This window comes from Trachurus japonicus, chromosome 9 (genome assembly GCF_045865225.1).
Source record: "Trachurus japonicus isolate A0001 chromosome 9, Traja_1.0".
Classification (NCBI taxonomy): Eukaryota; Metazoa; Chordata; class Actinopteri; order Carangiformes; family Carangidae; genus Trachurus; species Trachurus japonicus.
This window is the reverse complement of record NC_140915.1, coordinates 19,053,737-19,074,715: the sequence shown is the minus strand read 5'-3', so window position 1 is coordinate 19,074,715 and position 20,979 is coordinate 19,053,737. Positions and strand designations below refer to the sequence as shown.

Genomic DNA, 20,979 nt, shown 5'->3' with positions numbered 1-20,979 from the left:
TAGTGTCAACATTTATCATGCTATCTTCATGTAAATTACCATGAAGATAGCATACAGTATATATAATGTAACAACTGCTAAACAGTCGATTAGTTTATACCTTAGTAATGTATGAAATTTGGCTGAAATTAGCTTTAATTACATTTCTAACCTAGGTAATTGTTTTCATCTTCCACACAGCCGCCCATATTTAAGTACATTCATGTGGCTTTGAATGACAGCTTTTCACACGTTATGTGAATCACTGAGTCTCCTCGGCTCAGTATAGTTCTTCAGTGACCCTCTGATGTAGGCCTGCCTGCCTGCATGTGCTGCTATAAAAGCTGCCACCTCACAGCCGGAGCTGTTCTTCTCCCCCCCCCCTTTCAGGAAACACTTCACCGAGACACTTCAGCATGTCGCTGGCTCTGCGCACACAGCTGCTCCTCTTCCTCATCTCCCTTTCATCCAGGATGGGGATCAGCCGCTATATTGAGGTAAGATGCCGTTTTTGTTTTCTATGTAACTCAACTAAACCAAAGGAAGGGAAGAAGTGATGAAGCCATGCAGGTTAAACTGGTGCCTTCAAAGTAAACCCACTACCTGGAACTTGACGTGTGTTTGTGTCCTGTGTGATCCAGGACATCGAGGCGGCAGATGGATTATATTCTCTGCTCACTTTGGACCAGAAAAGAGAATCAGAGGATTTTATTTTCCGCCGACCTCTCAGTAAGTGCTTCTGCAAACAATGGCTTTATTCATTAGCTCATTGTACTTAGCGCTGTTTACCGACTTGGCAAGCAACAAGTAAACGCTTTACATAATTAAAAGTATTCAGAGCAGCTCCAGCGTCCAGGCAGATACTCGTCAATCAGTCAGTCAGTCCATGCTCAGTAAATACATATGTTGTCCGTGCTGTAACTGTATTAACTTCATTTAGAAAGCATAACAACATTACCAATTATGACAGCAATCAATCTTTATTGTTCCACTTATATCAGAGTTATTTTTCTCTCTTAGTCCATCATGGCACAAGCTCCTCAGAGCTCTATCAGAGCTACTGTATGAGTCCACTAATCATCACTTGTTGTGTCTTATGGACACTGGAGGATTTGTTGTGTTTGACCTTAATCCCACATTGAGTGCAAGACAAATTTCTGAGAATGAAAATATACCAGTTTTCTTCAAAGTTTTCTTGTGGTAAAAATATGGTGACAAGTGCTTTGGGAATCCCTTTATTGTCATAATATAATGTGTGTGTGTGTTTGTGTGTGTGTAGGATGTTTGGACATGCTGGCCACTGATGGCTACTTCACCTTTGTTGCATCTCGGCCACAGCTGGCCTGCGCTGCTTTCATCATCGCCGAGCCAAGTGAGGTCATCAGTCTGGAGCTGTCTGACGTCAGCATCGACTGCAGCGCTGGAGATTTCATTAAGGTTGCCCACACCCCAACACCCACCCACCCATCCCTGCTCACCAAAACATAACGCCCGCCCACACATCGACCCAAACCTCTCGGAGCGAGCAAAGACCGGAAGTTCAGTGCTTTGCCTTTTTAAACCCTGACATCTATTTCATCTTCCTTCTGTTTGATTAAAATGGTGCCAGGCAGGGTTAAGGAAGCGCTCAACGGCCAAACGCCACATTCTGCATTGGTCACGTCACCCACAGCAAGTGTGGGAAGTGGAGGCTTTGGTTCTGAAGCCAAGCCTGCCAGTTACATTGCCTTGTCAGTTCATGTGGGCCAAAGTGGTAAAACATGAAAGTAAGAAGGTCTGCAAACCACTTTTTCTTTAAACACTGACTGGGTTTGAAGTGTCTCTGTGTAACCTGCATCTCATCCGCATGAAGAGAAAGACACCCATCTTGCTCAACAAAAACAAATGCCAAGCGTCTGTCTCTGTATTTTCAACACGCTTGTCTGTTTAAATATGATTAACGGGATATTTATAGCACAAAATTGTCACTGGATAATGGTGGTAATCAAATTGGATTGATGACTCAGCATTGTGATTAGCCCTGTGAATCTCTTTGGATTGACAGCAGTAGAAAAAACACCTCAATTACCCTCTGAGGGTAAAATGAATCCTAACCCAGAGACTCACACGTTGATGAACTGTACTGAATACCTGCTGTCGTCAGTTTTTACCCTTTTTTTTAGGTTGCATTTGTTGTGTATCTGCATTCTAATGCACCATAAAAATTAGTTGCACAGTTTCTAATTCCCAATTATTTTCATGTTGTACTCATTATGAACCAAAAAAGTTGTGAGACAGTCCAAAATGTTATTTTAATATCTCAATGTGTGTGTATTTCACCAGTTGTCCTCCTCAAAACTGACAAAATTGGCAGTTCTTACTAGTTTATAATTCATACTGGCAGCTAGAGCCGTGGTATATACTGTATCTAAATTGATTGTTTCAATGTTTCACTTCTGAATTGTTGCTTACCTTTGGGTCATATCAGAAGTATATTTCCTAGATATAAACAAAGGTATGAGGGAAATTCTATGTTGATAAAATAAATCTAGCATGTTTCATATTAGATATTTTCATCATGCAAAATTATGCTCAAATGTTTTGCCCCCCCTGCAGATGTTTGACGGCTGGGTTCTTAAGGGGGATAAGTTCCCCAGCAGTCGAGATCACCAGCTCCCTCTGCACCAGCGCTACACAGACTACTGCTCCTCTCCACTGCCAGGATCCAGCAGCCGCTCCTCTCAGAACGTCGCCATGATCTTCTTCCGCATTCACAGCCCCGAGAGTCGCTTCACCCTTGCAGTCAAAAAGCTGCACAACCCTTTCCGTGAGTCCTGCTGCACATCTTTGATTCATCAATTCATTGGCTTAAAAGTTTGAAAGCAAAATAAACAGTGATCAAGTCTATAAAAGAGAAAGATAAAAAAAAAAGCAGGACCAAGGTCTTGCATCTAAATCAGATTTGTGCTGTTTGTGTTGTAAGATGAGGGATAGACTGGTGGTACTTGCTTGTGCGCATGCATGTGTGTCTTCCTGGACATTTGCGCCTGGTTGAGCATTAATCAAGGCCGAGAGCGACAGCAAGAGATTGAATAAGAGGGATGCACCTGTTTTCCAGCTGCTTGACAAACACGGTGTTAACACTGTGTCAAGCAACATAATGTAACAATCACAATCTGGCTGTAAGACAAACACAGACAAAGAAAGAGCGCTGAGACAAAAGAGGGGGTTTAAATGGATTATCTGTAGCAAAACAGTATAAATCTCAGAGCAGTATGTTTGGTTTTATTGACCATTAACTGCAGCTGGCCATAGTATTGTCCCTTTACTTTATCTGATCGCAAGCCAAGTGAATAAAATCTGTCCATATTTGTAAAGATGTGATTTACCTATAGTTCCGCATTTATATTCATTCATAAATGTGAGCGGGTGTTACCGTACGCACATAAACAACAGTCAAAGTCCCTTAGATCTTGCACTTGCAGTACAAATAACACTCCATATTATTTATTCTAATAGTTCTCCCCTCGGCTTTGATTGGCAAGACTCTCATACCATGAAAATGTTTCCAAATGAACAACATGCCTGCAGGAGTAAAGTGTTCCGACTCCTGTTGATGCCTGTCTAGTCTACCATACTGTTATCAATTCAGATTTCATTATTTTCTTATCTTTGTCATCAGAACTGGAATTGGATTTCCATGCTCAGCTCTAATTGTGTCCCCTCCCCGCAGTCAGCCTTGATTATGTCCAATTTGTAACATGAGGTGTCAATAATGAGTTTCTCTGGTGATGGGGAACTGTTAATTTGAAACCTCTGCTTCTGTGCGTGCGTGTGTGTGTGTGTGCGTGTGTGTGCGTGTGTGTGCGTGTGTGTAAAGCCTGTAACATCATGTCTCAGAGTCCAGAGGGCAGCTTCACCATGGTGATACCACACCAGCACAGGAACTGCAGCTTCTCCATCATCTATCCTGTGGAGATCCGACTGACAGAACTCAGCCTGGGGCAGGCCAAAAGCAATGAGCTCAGCCCACAGGTTAGACACACACACATACGCGCACGCTCACACACACTCACACACACACACACACACACACACATTGAGGGCTATGCCACGAGGAGTAGGAGGGCCGCTGCAGTGAGTGGACAGTGGACCCGCTTGCTGGCTTCAAGGCTCCCGTTGGGCCCTACGCTGCAGCTCCTCACTCCGACTGTATTTTCATTTCCATTTGTGGAAGTGTGTATCTGCCATTTCTCCAGGCTTGGTGGTGTCCAGCCTCCGTGTTTTATGCATGCTCACGGCACCGCATGCCCAACTTCACCTGCGTTCTGTCATGGGCTGGGGAAAGCTCACCGAGCTCCCCGCCCATGAATTACCCGACTACACCAAAACATCATAATCCAGGCAGAGGGCAGCAGCTCTGCAGACAAAGTCACCACCACACGAGTAGAAGCCTGTAGCCTTGACGGTTACGCAGGATTTCTTTTGTATAAGTCTATATTTTGTTTTTTTAGGAAAATCCTAGAGACTAACTCCTATCTTCCTAACCCTCAAGAAAGTGATAAACATTTTACCCGAAAATGTCCAAAATTATTTCAAACTATGAAGTTGCATTGGCCTTATTTTGACCTTGTCTTGTATTTTCCATGTGTGGAAATCATAGCAATAATCAATTGCAAAACATTGGGAGGAAAACTAAAACTATTGTCAGTGAAAATGATCCAGGGTTTTGAAGAGTTGTCCACAATCATTGTTCTGTTTGGCCAGGAATTTGCAACGTCTAATTAGACTGCAAAGGCAAAATGTCTGATTGATTCAATATAAATAGAGGTTATTATTATTAGTATTACTATTGTTATTACAATAAGTCAGAGAGAGAACATCTGTGTTGGCAGACTATAGTTATGTTGGCGTTTCAGTTATCTACTAATCATTAAACACAATCATCACAGTTTGTAGTGTATTAACCCTATATGGTAAATATAATATATTATTACAGATGCTGGGCATTTTCACATGCATTATGTAATAAAATGAGTTCAAATTGGAGTAAAGAAAAATGCTTCAGTCAAAGTACATTAAGCAGCAAGAACCAATATTATTTTAATAGCAATGAATCAAATAACAAAGTGAAAACAATAGTAATGGGAGAAACTTCACTAAATTTGCTGCTCTCTTGACTTTGCAGAGCTTTATAATGAGTTTCAGCTCATTGTTCAGATGAATTTAGTTTCAGGGCTCTCATAGCATCATCTTGGCCTCAGTAGGCAGCTGTCTGCACCAAAAAATGTTTTGAAACCCCACTGTACTCTACCTGCTGAGCACCAGAAGGCAGACAGAACATAGTAGAACATTTAGCAGCTTAAGAGCCAGATACTGTATTTCCCTCAGGAGTTAGTAGAGGCCAAAAACCAGAGAACAAATGTTGGACTTGCATTTACCATCTGAGAAACACAACTCCAAATGGATGATAATGTTGCAATGTAACTGCTGTGTGTGGTAACAAGTCCAGCTTAAAATGGGATTGATTATTATGTTGTGCTCACATATTTGCAGTGGCCAAAAAATCTGTCAATGCAGATTTGAGAAATATTAAGAATAAAAAAAACACACACACTCAAATACTGTAGAAGATCACAATAACACAATAACTTGAAAACAGTTTCTACAACTACTACGATAAATTTTAAGTACGTGGTAGTTAAGCGCTTTACGCGTAAAATGTGATTAATCGTTTTTTCCTTAAATCAAAAAAATCACATAAAATATGACAGAATGATATAAATATTTATCAGTGCCGTTTGAAGGTTTTGTTATTGCTGCGTAGCCATGACCGATGAAGATTTTGGCAGCTGGTGTGACACTGGTTGCCAGACTACTGACATGATGATAAACTGTAAGTACTGGATTTACTGGGCCAAATACAACAATCTGACATTTCTACTCAACTGTTGTGGAAAGTTGTAATTGTTCCAAAGTCAAGTGTTACAATTTTTCAAAACTGATTTGACCGTTTTACGGCCCTTGTTTTCCGCTTAATGCTCTGCAGTGTTACGGCTTTTAGGTCACCAACTGTCTGTCAGTGAAATACAGTGATGTAAAATCAAAGATCTCATATATTCCCCCTACCCACCTGGTCATCCTCTTCCCCCTTTTGTTTTTACCCTGTATATGTGAATGCCTCAACATATTTGCCATTTGTGTTTAAAAACAAACAAACAACCAGAGTTCTTTGTTGTTTGTATTTTACAGAGGCAGCTGTGGTCTGGCTGCTCGGGGTCAGGTGACTACGTGGAACTGCTGGGAGGGAACGGGGTGGACACCTCCAAGATGTTTCCTGTCGCTGACCTCTGTTTCTCCCTCAGTGGGCTTGGTGAGTCTCCCCCTGCCCCCACCCCAGGTTACTACCTCCACTGTAGATCCTCTGTAACAGGAGATTTCCATCAGAATATTTTGTAATTCTTTAATTCGCCTTGCAATGCAATGCTATGCTATGCTACACTACGTCTACCATTGGTTTTGACTGTATTTTACCCCATTTTTTGTTATTTGACACAGTTTGGCATATTTCTACCACCATGTTGATTGATCAAAATATCCAAACTTTAATTTCATCTTCACCAAAATGTTACAGCAACAACACCCTCTCACAGTGAGGACAGTTCAGACGACAGTTCATGCTGCAGATGGGAAGATAATAGGAACATTTCTCATGTGGCGATGTTTCACCTCATGAGGAAATCACCAAATAATTATAACGCAAATTGAACTTTACAACCCTGATTTTTATCTGATGCTGTATTAGTATTACAAAAATAAACCAACCAATGTACAGTACCAATCAATGCACCTGTAAACCTATAAATATTTATGATTTGCCCAAAAAGTGTGTGATCAATGATCAAACATTTTTATTAACATGTCAATGAGCAGTTCCTACATACAACATCTGCTCTATACTTAATTAGATTATCCTTATTGATTGACCATGATCTCAATGAAGTGGGACAAAGATTAGTCCTGCTCAGACACTTGTCCTAACCAGGCTAAGGAGGCCTGGCTGGAGAACAAGAATGCTCTGAATGTGCTCCAGTGTAAAGTGTCTGTTTTTCTCTTTCTCTCTCTTCAGCCCAGATGAAGATTGGTTGTGATAACTCGGTGGTGAGGCTGGTGTCCAGTGGGAACTATATCAACCGCGTTTCCTTCCAGTACCGACTACTGGAACACAACGAGCTGCCCAAGACCCGAGAGAACAGTCTGGATAACTTCTGCTCTGTGGAATGAGATCTCACACACACACACACACACACACTTGCACATATGCACGGTACACACAAGTGCACGCACACAGACCCACAAATTAACATGCACATGCACATGCAATCACACAGCCATGCATTTCTCTGTAAACATACCAGTTTAATGAAAGTGGCCTATTGGACCAATAACATCATTAAATATTTTGTATTGTCTTTGCCAGATATTTTATTCAGTGCCCTTATTACTGTATGTTAGCTTTGATCGTAGCATATTTATTTGAATAACTATTTTATTAATCTCAAATGTATGGATTACAGGTTAGAGGATTTGATTATTTTCTTTTTAGGTGTTTGTCATGAAAACCTGTGATAGATTGTATTTCTTGGCAAACCGTTCCTCTGTTGTTCTTAGTTTATATCTGCTTCAGTATTCTCTGGGAGGTTTTACGTCTCTACTGTCTCATGTTTATATGACCTTGACAATTTAAAAAATAAATATGACTTGCATGATAAAGCATATTTTTTAATGTACTGCTTTTATGAGTTTACTCCCATGTCATACAGACTTTCATACTCACTCTATGCTTGTTTCACTTTTACGTCTCAAAACCATCGTCTCAAAATACTAGATGTGCTTATGTGGCACTGAGAATATAAATCTACTTGCAAAACTGTCCAACATTTACATTGTTGCTGAAACATCTCAGAAACTTCTTAGAGGATGAATCTTAAGGCAAAGACTCCCCTACCACCACCATGATCCTGAAATTTATAATCATCATCAGCATTATTATCATCTTAGCAAAATAAGGTGATAATGATATTGATAATGATAATGATGCGTGTAAATGAATAAAAGTTTTTTGAAACAGAGGTTACAAAATGTTAGAAGCAAAATAAAGTTACATGATACATCAAAATAAACCAAACTTATAGTGTAAAAGATAAATTATGATCCCAATCTAGTGATCTATAATCCACAACATTATATAAAAAAAATGATTCAAACTTCAAATTAAGACATTAATAAAATGATTTCATATTTTACTAAAATGTCTTAAATTTAACTATGGGAGAAAAAAAAAGTAAACAATAAATCAAACATACTGTGTGTGAGTCAGTGTGAAGAAGCTAAAATAGGAGCGATATGGTCATACAGTACCTCTTGGTTCTGGTGGAAAAAGTCTGGAGTCAATTCACACATTTTCGGTGACATCAAGTGCATTGGCTGTTGCAGTGATCAAGGCATGAGGAATTAAATGCATAAAAACAGTCTCTACATCTTTCAGAATAAAGAAAGATTAAATTTACAAACTGTTCTTGGGATGGTGAGCACATGACTTGACCAACTCAGGAAAAACTATGGTAACCTTAATGTTTTCTTAACTTTGCACCTAACAGCATCATCAGGTCAAAGGTCATATTACTCCACTAGCCTCCTTTGGATTAGCATTAGCTGTTCTGGTTATTTTGTACCAATTAGCCAACACTAGCATATACTGCTGCAGCTGTAAGGATTTGAAAAACTTTGGTTACTTGTGCCATATATGGTGATGTGAATATTCACACACAAACACATGGAGTGCTAAATTCTCGCTTTAGATCAAATGCTTGGCGTGTAGTCATCAGTGATACATGTGTGTATATGTACAGTATAAATGTGTATTCCAGTGTATTAAAAATATGTTGTTGGCAATCAGTATTAAGCAATGACGCATGCATTTCTTTTTCCTTTTTTGTAATCCAATCTGTTCCAGAGACAAACTCTTTCATAGTGGTTGATCATTGCACAAAATCATAATTAGAAAGGCTTTATACTGAGAGCACAGAATAATTCACCCCAATCTTCTTAAACTGAGAGCACAGGTTTGCTTGGGACCTCCTCTCCAATACTGACTGTTTATCCTCAATGTCTCATATACTGTACAGTTGTGGATCCTCAGTCTGAATGAATGTGCAGCTCTTAATGGGATTATCCCACAAGCCTCGGTGCTCTTATTCCTCCTGACATCCCTCTCACTGACTCGCTTTTGATCTTCTCCTTACGTGGAATTAATCTCAAATCTGCTCAGCCGTGATGATTCAATTAACCAGCGGATGTCTTTTTTCGCTCGATGTGTTGCAATTTTCAGTCTTCATTAGAGAATGAAATGCACTTTGGATGCCATCAAAAGGGATAAAGCCTGATTATTTGTTTCTAGCACTGGGCACAGCAGTCTTGAATAATGCAATGTATTTATAGAGATCTGTGACGGTGGAGTGGGAATGAGTTTGTCACTTGTTTGGCCGAGAGGGGTCACAAGTCACTGTGGATGAAATGTGACCCTGTGCTGAAAGAGACATGCTTATGTTATTAATAACACTGAAGTCAGAGAGAAAGAGGAAATTATCTTTATTTAAGATATTATTCACACTGAACTGCTCAGTGAATATGCCACAGAGATGAAAGTCTTCTGCTGCTGCTTCTTTATAATGACTTCTCTCCTTTTCTCTCGCCCAACAGTCCCTGTACTTACAGAACAGGTCTGCACCTCATTACATTCACCACCTACTGTGCAGAGGTTCTGGTTTCCCAACTGATTTTCTCTTCATGTCTTCACTCCTAATGTTACTGGATAGTATATTCTGATTATTTTAAAATACTTTGCTTTAGTGATGAAAGGAGTATTAAGACTCACACAGTGTAAAAACATTATATTGTAATTAAGTAGGCTAGTAGTAGTGAAGCATTAACAGTTAAAGGAGTGTTAGGAGGAGAGTTAGGAGTAGCATCTCCAATTTCGTTTTATCTGATACAATGACAATAAAGTTTCTATTCTAATGTCCGAAAGCAAAATAATCATTAAAGATCCCGTATTGTCCCATTTATAGAAGGTGATGGTCTCTAGTATATAACAGAGTGTATTTATATACAAACATCCTGATGGCTTCCTGATATCAAGAATATCTAAATATATATGTTGTACACATACCCGATGGAGCATTACAGCATTTACACCAGTGAACGAACATTCATTGGTTACACACACACACACACACACACACACACACACACACACACACACACACACACACACACACACACACACACACACACATTGCTCAACATATGGCAACCAGTTTGATCTTGGCTGAGACTCTCTGTGCCTCTTTAGAGTGAATTAAGTCAATCTACTTGCCAACTCAACATCAGCAGCCGACCCCTGCGCTAACATATCACAGCTAATTATCTACAGCACATTGTTCACATTGTTCTCATATATACATGTACTGTATATATGAGGTTTACTTGGAGGTGTCAGTCTCTGTTGCATCACCCCACAGTCTTTGAGGCATTTTCTGAATTGCAGTGCTTTACAAGTGTTATTTATGAAGCTGCATCAATTGTGCAGATGAAGACACAAAATTCTTTGTGCGTCGTGATTAATTTTTTAGTTACTGTACTGTAAGGAATTTTTTGAAGAGGTGATGTGAAAATCAGTCCTTTTATGCAGATCTGTGGGTGACGTGTCACAATGATACATCTGTCACTAACTAACATTGATATCATAAAGTAATATTGACTATAAACATTAGACAATGGATGTCTGAAGTGCTGTGAGTTTGTTTACAGTTTCTGTGTAATAAAACACTTTGAATTGAGATTTGATCAGATAATGTGCTGGGTGAGGCCTCGATCTGTGCACACAAGGTCAAGAGTTACAAACATGCCTTGTAATAAAAATTACAGTGAGCTGAGTTACTTGATCACATTGTCCTGACTGTGTTGTTCTTTGATATCATATGTATATTATGACCATAAGATGCTGTTTGTTTGTCTAAAGAGAGACAGAGAGTAACCTTGATAGATAATGTTTAACCCACAGAACTGTTTAATCTGCCGTCTCCTTTACTCTGCACCCCCATAAGTGTTTTGGGTCTCTTTGCAAAAGTCTTTGATTAAACTTGCTTGTTGTATCAAATAAGAAGTGCCACAACAGTCCCTTATATACTACAATGCACAGTAACTACCTCAGTAAACCAAACTCCGACCTGGCCACATAAAACTGGTCTGTGATCAGTCATAGTTGTTGTCACAGGCTAATACAATGCAGAAAACAATCCACTGTCAAAAATCTAAAAACCTTAGTACCACAGTGACCACTTAATTAAACAATCCTTACTTAATAACATATAATGTGTAAATTTGGCATGAAAATTAAAAGTGATACACACAAATATGTATGGGCTTTGGTTAGTATCACTGTTTTCTCCTATACTGCCCTCTACTGTGAGAAATGTGAATTTTGTTCAGTTTGCCATCTTTGATCACAGGACAGTGCTTGACAGTCAATCCCAGTTTAATTTACTCTCTGTTTAATCTTTAATGCCTCAAAGCAATTTTAATTTAAACTCTTTGTTTATTTTTTATTAAGATTTTTAGATTTTTGAATCCAGTCAGCTCTATGCAGAAAAAATCTGGCAAAAATAAAAAGTTTGCAAATATATTTACTTACAATATCATTTCATACAGGTACATGATATATACAAATAGGCTTTATCAAAATATATAACATCTGTTCAAGTCATACTGAGGTAACCATCAGAAACATTACAGATATACAGATATCAAAGATGGCTGCCTCCAAAGTTGTTTGATTAACGGTTATTTTTCCACTTTGAGGGCTGATCTTCTCCCGAAAACTCAGCTTTAGACTTTGTATCGCATAATAATGTCACAATTGGTTTCAAAGTAAGAGTTTGATAACAGCAAAGGGCGCCAGAAGAAGAGGGACAAAGACTTGCGTGTGTTTTGCTCCATTACACAGGTCTTCAGCACAGCATCGGACGCCATTGGAGAAAACATTATTGCACACATCACTCCTCATACAGTGCTTGCTGACCAAATTCTCAGCAACTGTAATGGAGAGACATGATAGGCTCTATTAGATAAGTTATTATATATGATGAGGCTGACAGAATTATAGCTCAGACAACGTTTTAGTGATGCTACAGCTTAGATCCTCTCAGGAAAAATAAAGATCACACCTTACATATAGTAATCCACATTATTAAAGCCGCATGTCATGGTGTATTAAACTTACTTATTGTAGAGGCACAGTGATCATACCCAGCAGGACACATCCTTATCTCATTGCAGGTGCCAGGGTTATCCCCCCAGCAGGTGAAACACCTTATCCCGGACACTGTGGGTAAAGGAGAATGCAAAATGAAGCTGGAAGAAGAAAAAAAAAGAAAAGAAAAAAAGATATCCCTTATTGAATTCTGTGCAATTCGTATTTCCTGTTCTTACCTGTGGACAGCATCACACAGAGGAAAGCTAAAGACACACACAGCCTCATTTTGTGCATTTGATCAAATGATTAAGTGCAGAGAACTGAAAACAGTTCAGATGTCTGATGTCAAATGAACTCTGTCCACCTCGTTACCTGTTTTATGGCCAAAAAAAAAACTCTGGGGAGTGTCCACCAACGGCCATAATAAATTATAGCTTGTGTTGATATCTAGCTCTCGACAGTTCTGTCTAATTCATCATCAGTTCATTTTTCAAAAGAGTTCCAGTGTCAATAGGAGGTTGCTTAACTGGAGAACTTGCACTGAAACTAATTTTATTTGTCTTTTGTTTACTAGAAACACTGCAGCCATCTGGAGTAAAGCTGAGCGCGTGAAGCCGACACACCCAGAGATGTGAATGTGTAACTAATCCTTGTTCACACACACACACACACACGTTCACAGCCAAAACGATCCACAGTGACCTTAGCAGAATATTGCTATCATAACTGGCTTCATATTAGTACAGTAGTGTACAGATGCTGATGTGGACATTAAAATTAGATTTTCTGACGTCACACAGAAAAGATGTGTTTTTGTTGTTTTTTTCAAAAACACATCTTTTCTGTGTGACGTCAGAAAATCTAATTTTAATGTCCATCAAATAAATCCTAGCCTCATTCAGTTGTGATAATTGGTGCATTATTTCTTCAGCACTCTCTCTCACACACACACACACACACACACACACACACACACACACACACACACACACACACACACACACACACACACACACACACACACACTCAGCTCAGAGACTCAGTTTCTGAGCTCTTCAGTTTAGATCTCTAATAGCATTAATAGATCTACGTCATTAATCTGCTGCCAGAAAAGGAAGAGCGACTCTCTGACCGGGATTTAAAGGGACCATTCACTCTAATTATTATAACACTAATTTCTCATGGCAGGGTGCCTTTATCCATAAAGTGTAATCCCCACTTCTTCTCACCTAAGATGAAACTGGATAGGTCCGGTTGTTAACCAGCCACCTTGCTGTGGCCTGTCTGGTGTCAGTTATAGCTTGGCCTTTTACCCCCTGGATTAAATGCCTTGTATAGGAGGCAGGTGAGGTCTGAATGCCAGGTTAACCACCACCTGCTCCGGAAGGATGATCCTTCATTTGTGTATCATTTTATTCCTCATGTCCTCCTTTGTCTTAGGTCAAATTTATATATATATATGATCATTAAAAACAATAAGAACCCACTGTAGTCTGAGTCACAGTACAACACATCAGCTTCAGCACTTCATATTGTAGAGTTTCAAAGGTCATGGCATTATTGTCCAGTATAGCTCCATCTTATTAGGTCTGGCAGCTGGCCATGACCTAAACATCTCTGTCAGGAGCTGGGAGCTCAGCCTTGTGTATGTGTGTTTCGCCTGCACTTGAGTTGTGCTTTCTGAACCTCGATACAGCTTTGCTTTATGGTCTTGTTTTGCATTTGTTTATAGTTTTATGGAAGTGTTACGTGGCTTGGATGGATTTGATTTACAAGAGCTGATTAAGAGGTACTCTACCCTAATAGACGTACAAAAAGGAGATGAGAGAGGGAATGTCTGTTTGGTGGAGCTGCTAAAAACTCAGTGTGAAACATGACAAAGAGCCACACAGTAGCCTATGTTGTTTGTTTTTTTGTTTGACGACTGAGAAGTCGAGGGTGCTTTAATATTTGCCATAGCAATGTAGTGGATTTTTATAATATTATCTTGTGTTTTTTAATGTACAAGTAGGCTACTCTAAAATTCTAGTTACTATTTTTTTCTTGTTTAGATTCCTGTACATTTTCCACCCAACATTTCAAAACCTGCCAGTGATGCAACTCAGTTCATCAAGAGTTTATTTTGTTTAGAATTCATGTACATGTAATGAATTAATGGTGCATGTATGTCAGTACAGTGATACACATGCCATGAATATCTTGTAAGACCAACATTTAAAAGACCAGCGGTTGGAGCGCCTCCTCTATTCCAAGATTCCAAGCAGAGGTTGTCGTTCACTTCCTGAACTGAGGGATGGGGGCGGGGATCTTGATGTCCTGCCCCCTCTCCAACCTCTTCTCGCATTCAATTAGGTAGTTTACGCCGTCAACCACTAACTGTACCAGCTCGACCTGTGAACACAAAGCAAACAAAAAGAAAAAAAAAATCACATGACCAAAATGTGCAGAGTTGTTAAGACAGGTTCATTTTAATTGTCCGTGTTAATTATCTGTGGCCACTGAGACTCAAGTGTCAGATTTTATTTCATTTTAGAAGAAGTTGGTTTGGCTGGAATAAACTGAGAATTGTCACACTTTGTCAGCTTGTAATGAGCATCAGTATACAGAGGAAGAAATTTAGTTTTGCTTAAATTGCATACTTTTGTAGACAGAATAAGTGGCTTAAGCTTATTTATTTTATACTGTTTATACTTTTTGAAGTTAGATACTTAATAAAGGACATATAGGCTACTTTTGTGCTTGTACTCTTTCAGCTGTGTGGCAGCTGAGAACCACTGACTTGTTTGCCATGCCATCCAACTCTAGCTGGCATCTGTTTGGTTTCTATGGCCCTATAAATGCATAAAATTGCTTACTTTATCACAGATAAGTTATCAGTGAATTCCCTGAGTTCAGGTTTGCATGCTCCTGCCTCCTTTGGTGCAACTGGAGGAACCCCTAGTTATAGCCCTGACCTTAACCATTTCTGACCTTTTGTAGCACTTGATGCTGAAGTGCCTGTTTTCTCAGAGCCTGTGAGGAAGTGCTGCATGAAAGGCTCAGATCAAGTGGCAGAAGTCTTTTAACCTCAAGTGGCACATCTCTGCCTGGATTACAGATTAGATAACAGCAGGTGGTATGGTGATTCACAGCCCACACCTGTTGGGATGTCTGCTCTCCTCAGTCTGACTCTGTCTCCCTGTACCTGCTGCTCATTTCCTCTTCTACTTAACCTGTTGCCTTCCTTCTCAAGTGTTTACCTCGGATTTGCCCAGACGGTCGAGGTTGGAGATGTCAACAGTGTCTCCAGAAGCAGCTGTGTCAACACCTCCTGTGCCTCTCTTCTGTAGCCTCAGGTTATCCAGCATCTTCTTGAAGCGAGGGTCCTGCATCATAAGCGTCACACACGCTCAGTCATTTCATTTTTCAGACATGAGAACCACAGTATGGAACAGAAAGTGTGTGTGTGCAGTGTTTCCGGAAATACCCTGCTGAGGTAGGGCAGGCGGATATGCACACCAGCCCTGAGCCCGGTGCCAAGGTTAGAGGGACAGGTGAGGATGTAGCCCAGACGCTCATTCCACATGAACTCCCAACCTCTCTCCTGAATTAGTTGCTCCACCTAGAATATACATGAAAAGAAAGCAGAGAGAAAACTAAACTTTTTGCAGAGCAAGTCCTGTTTCTTTTAGTTTGATGTGTTAATTTGAATATTTTCTGTATATTTTCTTGTAGGCAAGGATTAAAAAGATCACAATGACCCATAGTGGTGCAAGAGGATGCACAGACATACCTGTTTAAGACCTCTGCAGAACCTTTCAAACACTCTCTTCATGTTTCCTCCTTTCTCCATGGATATGATCCTTGTGTGATCCTCCTCATTGATCCAGATCAAGAAGTTCTTCTCGTTGTTGTGCCTGAGACAATCAGGAAGGCAGAGCTGATATTTTACATACAATTTATTTCCCAGCTAAATCATATGAAGAGAAGAAAGTGTCTTTTACACATCACATTCAGCAGACCATGTGCCTTCAGTGTCAGGCTGGTCGTAGTTTATAAAGGCACAGGTGGGGTGGGGATAAGAACTACAGTACTTTATCAAAAAATAAAATTAACTTGAATTTAGATTTATGATAAAAGACATGGGATTTTCAGAAGAGAGGAAAAGCAGCTTTTTGAAAAGTGTAAGAAGGGGTATTTATATAGTCTGAAGGAGTTCTGGGGCACTATGAGCGATTCAGCTCCATTATTATGCAATGCAATGCAATGCAATTTTATTACATTGTATAATAAATTACACATAGAAATCTACATCTAGAACGTGAGAGACCCTGAACCTGGTTGTTGTTGTTGTTGTTGTTTTTGTTTAGTTTTTTACATAATCTTCTATTTCATAATTATACAAAATAAAGGACATTACTTCATAATAAACTTTTCTCCAGTCGTGTTGGTCCACTTGTTTGGTGGACAGTATTCCCATAAAATTCTTTAATAACCATTCTTGGTTAATAAAATTGATGAATATAATTAAACAAAACACTGATTTGTTGCTCAAAAGAAGTTATAGCCTGGAAATGATCATGGATTAGCAGTTGTTGGTTTTCTACTGATGTCTCCAGCCCAGCTCAACCCAACAAATGGGCAATGGCTGTGAATGTGAGACTGGATAAACTACTGTATGCAGTGACTACAGCTTTTGCAGGGTCTCTAAGCTACAGAACCAGACATGTTTCTTTTAAACTAAATTTCTCCTATACTCTTACCAGATCCCACGAGCATCAGGCCAATCTCTGGCCATCCCAGCTGACATGAGCAGAGGTGACACAGGTTTATCAAACAGAAAGTGCTCCTGGTGGGCCAGTGAAGGGACAGAGGAACCGGAAGGTGGGGTATTAGATGGTGAAGGAAGTTAAAAATATGACATAAACTAACCTTGTCTGTGTTTGTGTGTGTCCAAATGTGTTTGATTGTGCACTCACATCAATAAGCTGCTGCTGCTCCCTATCAGTCATGTCTCCCAGGCTGTAGTAGCGACCAGACAGGTCTCCCTTCAGGCCAGACAGAGCTGTCACCACCACACGCTCCACTTCACGGCGCTCAGAGCGAGTGCACGCGGGGGGAAGACTCAGTCCACGGATGCTACGACCAGTACGGACACGACTTGACAGCACGTAGCGCTCATCAAACGTTCCCTGGGTGATCTGAGGAGAAAATATTAAGGTCACCATAAGCAGGAGGGGATGCAGGAATTGACGTATAGAAGACATCATGTGATACAGAGAGCAAAAGGAGTAAAGAGAAATGCAGGTGTAACCTTGGAAGCATCCAGGTCAGTGGGGTGCTTCATTGTGCGAGGGTCATAGCCGTTGTGTCTGTCCTTGATGACAGGGTCAAACAGCTCAGAAAACACCTGATTTAAACAAAAAAATTAAGGTTCAGGTTTGTCCATGGTTTAGGATCAAATCCAATAACTCACAGTGGTTACGAGCTCCTACCTCGTAGCTCTCCTCATCCCCAGCTACCATGCCAACGGTCTTGATAAAGGGGTGTCCAGGGTTGTCTACGCCAGTCTGGATGCACTGGTCGATGGTCCAGTGGCGTGGGGTTTCCCTGTCCCTCAGCCGTCCATAGATAGTTGGGGTCAGGGCTGCTGCCATGCAGTTGTTGTGCTTCCTCAGGTCAGGGAAATCAGCACTGTGGAAAGTGGAAAGAGTGAGTGGATAAATAATTAACTTAGTTGAGCTGTTCAGTCAACTCTCAGATATACTAACTCTGCATATACAGATGTGGCTCAACAGAAACAGCTGTTGAAATTGAGCAGTGTCATAACTTTGGATCAGGCTTTCTGCATGCATACTATGTATGGTATGTTATCAAGCTCAGTCATGATCATGCAGTATTATAATGATGTTTTGTTTTTGTATGATCTGCAGATTTGGACACTTCAGTATGCAGAAATATATAAAATGCTGAATTGTCATTGGTGATGATGATGATGAGGATAGAATAGAATAAATCTTTATTGTCCACCGAGGAATGCCGTCCTGCCTCAGTTTAACTCATCCACACTCACGTACCTGGGTGGGTAGAGTCTCTTCCTCTCAGAGGCACCAGCAGCACCAGTGGTGTCACTCAGCAGGTATCCAGATGCCATGGTGCCAGCTCCAATGCTGGCCAACACCACTGCGGTGTTACGACCAGAAATTACACGGGTGAAAGAGTTCGCCATGTTTTACCTGATATAGGTAATTGCCTGGAGAGAGGTCAGAGGGCAAAGATGTGAAGATGAACTAACAAATTTCAATCTGCCTTTGCTGCTTCTCAAGTGATGCCTATGATATAAGGACAATGGATCTTTTTGAATTGCTGTGATAGTTTTTGAATATATATTCACCCTTTTGTATTTGTTACTCGATGGATAGTTGCCTTAAGTTCACATTTACAGTAAGATTTACTGACACACATCTTCACAGGTACACACTCAGCCAAAACCGCTAATTGCATTAACCAATCAAATCCTTAAGTAACAGATATGCCTGCAGCTTGTGTGCTGAGATTATTCTACAAGCAGACAGAAGCTCTGTGATTGGTCGTCTTGGGAGAATCAGCAGCTCAGGTGATCAGATGATTTGTGATTGGACACTGAGAGAGATACCGCCATATTAATATAACATGTCACCCACCGCTCAACCCATCCAATACTGATTGCTGAGATGAGGTCAATCAAATATCAGATTTGATGCCAAGTAAAGAAGCATTAAACTGTAATTGATGTTGTACCTATCATCCTGAAATTTAGGATAATAAGTGTAATGGAGAAAAATAGATATAAGTCGCCCTAATGTTATAAATCAATATTTCAGCTCTCCCAGGAGAGGCTGCTGTATTGTTGCACAATGTAAATTGTCTATCTGTCTTGAGCTTTTGGGTCAAAGTCACATTTGACCCACCCACATCTCTCTCTCTGTCACACACACACACACACACACACACACACACACACACACACACACACACACACACACACACACACACACACACACACACACACACTATTGATAGTAGCACTCGGTGAGATTAAACTTAGGAGGCCAACTTGGAGTTGGCATCAGCCCCGAACAACACATGATCCTTTCAGACATTCTGGGTCGGTCACTGACCTCACACAAGACGGAAACCAAGACAGAGAGTGGGTAGGTGGTGGGGAGGAGTCAAACATGTACTGAGAAAGATGAGGGAGAGCAGGAGGAAGTCAGGGAGAACTGAATTACCTACTGGAAAAGTATAGGGAATGTTTTTAATAGACTTGGAAAAAAGAACAGACCAGTGGAGAGATGAAACTGAATGAAGGAGTGAGGGGCTGTGTGAAATGGGTTAAGGGTCAGATTAAGGTCAGGAGGGGTTAGAGAGTGTGAGGACAATTAAAAGAGATGATGGAAAAGGTAGGATTAGAGGGATTCCCATCAGGTACTATACGATTGAATAAGGAAAGGGAAAGTAATGAGGAGAGGCACTTTAACTGAGATGGGAAAAGTCAAGTGATGTTTGTTAGATTTAATTGATTTTCTGTAATCGATGTTAAATGTAAAATGAACAGTCAGTTGCTGCCAGGTGGCTGCTCCCTGTTGATATCAGGCATATTTAGAGACTAATATTACAGGTGGCTGCTGTGTAAGATAAACCATGTGATGAAAATGTTTGCCTGAGAAAAGAACAAACTAAAGGATCAAACAGCCGATAAAAATACTGCTGTATTGTGTGTAGATTGTATAAGTATATAAGTATATTAAATCCTATTTATCTCATTATTCATACTTATTCATACCTATACCTATTTTACTTTAAGAGCAAAACTGATGCCCCTATACCAAACCTAAACAGATGATATTTAAAATAAATTTACATAATTCCCAGAACAGCCACTGGGCTGTAGCGTGGTAATAGGAAGGAAAAAGTGATGATCTGCAAAAGAGAGGGATTAAAAGTGAAGAGGAAGGGTCCATCACTCACCTGAGGATAGCGGAAGAGAGGAGGCAGCAGAGTGCTGATGTGCGTCCTGCAGCTCAGTCCAGAGAGGGTCGATCTGCAGAGAGAGAGAGAGCAGACTGAAGAACAGAGATGGGATCAGAGAGAGAGAGAGAGAGAGAGAGAGAGAGAGATGGGGACACTGGCTCAGGATTAGCCTCTCACTGGGCGACAGACAGAAAATCCTCTTTCTACTGTCAGTCAGCATGTCTGCCTGCCTCTTCACACATGCACTTACGCACATGCATGCGCACAGGTTTCTGAGTGTCATGGCGGCACTTATCCCCAGACCAATTCTTTTAAACGTATTAGTGGGGAACCCTGCATCATTAGATGTGGATAAAGGCTAAATCAATATACACACAAATGCAAAAAGAGGCCTCTTCCTTTGTCGTCTGTCGAAGGACTGGTTTTGACCTTCCAGGTACCTGTAATAGACACAATTCAAACCAAGCACTGAAGCCGTCACGCTGGGATTTTTCCCAGTTGCTGAGCCTCCAAAGAATCAAACTGACACCTTGATTGTTACCAAGCAGTCTTCTAACACCATGAACTGTGTTTACTTTGGGAGCTAGACTTTATAATTCACCGTAGATCCTGAAGATTGAACACGGGACCTCAGACCTGCATGGTGGTCTTTCCCTCCCCAAGATATTTGATGGAGCTTGTTTTCTTAGAGATTATGATTCCTTTTCCTTGGA

The 20,979-nt window shown here is 40.4% G+C and overlaps 3 protein-coding genes across 3 annotated transcripts; 1 reads left to right on the top strand and 2 right to left on the bottom strand.

The window, feature by feature from the left end:
• Positions 1-264: 264 nt before the first annotated feature.
• Positions 265-7,416, top strand: LOC146981305 (corticotropin-releasing hormone-binding protein-like). The gene is made up of 7 exons (XM_085786380.1): positions 265-476; positions 621-708; positions 1,259-1,416; positions 2,575-2,785; positions 3,839-3,993; positions 6,211-6,331; positions 7,088-7,416. Exons 1-7 carry the CDS (start codon positions 396-398, stop codon positions 7,240-7,242), a joined length of 969 nt encoding a protein of 322 aa, XP_085642506.1. The 5' UTR covers positions 265-395; the 3' UTR covers positions 7,243-7,416.
• Positions 7,417-11,804: 4,388 nt separating this feature from the next.
• Positions 11,805-12,655, bottom strand: LOC146981304 (uncharacterized). The gene is made up of 3 exons (XM_085788150.1): positions 12,511-12,655; positions 12,302-12,403; positions 11,805-12,114 (listed from the first exon to the last, which is right to left on the bottom strand). The coding sequence occupies exons 1-3, from the start codon at positions 12,566-12,568 to the stop codon at positions 11,945-11,947; spliced, it is 330 nt and encodes a 109-aa protein (XP_085644276.1). The 5' UTR covers positions 12,569-12,655; the 3' UTR covers positions 11,805-11,944.
• A 1,720-nt stretch (positions 12,656-14,375) lies between these two features.
• LOC146981303 (creatine kinase U-type, mitochondrial-like) lies at positions 14,376-20,464 on the bottom strand. The gene is made up of 10 exons (XM_085786379.1): positions 20,264-20,464; positions 18,331-18,506; positions 17,749-17,947; positions 17,568-17,663; positions 17,233-17,454; positions 17,017-17,102; positions 16,047-16,170; positions 15,741-15,875; positions 15,514-15,639; positions 14,376-14,665 (listed from the first exon to the last, which is right to left on the bottom strand). The coding sequence occupies exons 2-10, from the start codon at positions 18,480-18,482 to the stop codon at positions 14,549-14,551; spliced, it is 1,257 nt and encodes a 418-aa protein (XP_085642505.1). The 5' UTR covers positions 18,483-18,506; positions 20,264-20,464; the 3' UTR covers positions 14,376-14,548.
• Positions 20,465-20,979: the final 515 nt, after the last annotated feature.

Coding starts and splice junctions, on each gene's coding strand:
- LOC146981305 (XM_085786380.1), top strand. CDS start 396: ATGTCGCTGGCTCTGCGCACACAGCTGCTCCTCTTCCTCATCTCCCTT. Junction 477..620: donor GGATCAGCCGCTATATTGAG/GTAAGATGCCGT, acceptor TGTGTGATCCAG/GACATCGAGGCGGCAGATGG. Junction 6,332..7,087: donor TTTCTCCCTCAGTGGGCTTG/GTGAGTCTCCCC, acceptor CTCTCTCTTCAG/CCCAGATGAAGATTGGTTGT.
- LOC146981304 (XM_085788150.1), bottom strand. CDS start 12,568: ATGCACAAAATGAGGCTGTGTGTGTCTTTAGCTTTCCTCTGTGTGATG. Junction 12,404..12,510: donor CTGTGTGATGCTGTCCACAG/GTAAGAACAGGA, acceptor CTTTACCCACAG/TGTCCGGGATAAGGTGTTTC. Junction 12,115..12,301: donor TCACTGTGCCTCTACAATAA/GTAAGTTTAATA, acceptor TCTCCATTACAG/TTGCTGAGAATTTGGTCAGC.
- LOC146981303 (XM_085786379.1), bottom strand. CDS start 18,482: ATGGCGAACTCTTTCACCCGTGTAATTTCTGGTCGTAACACCGCAGTG. Junction 17,455..17,567: donor CTGACCTGGATGCTTCCAAG/GTTACACCTGCA, acceptor TTTTCTCCTCAG/ATCACCCAGGGAACGTTTGA. Junction 15,640..15,740: donor GCCTGCCCTACCTCAGCAGG/GTATTTCCGGAA, acceptor CTTATGATGCAG/GACCCTCGCTTCAAGAAGAT.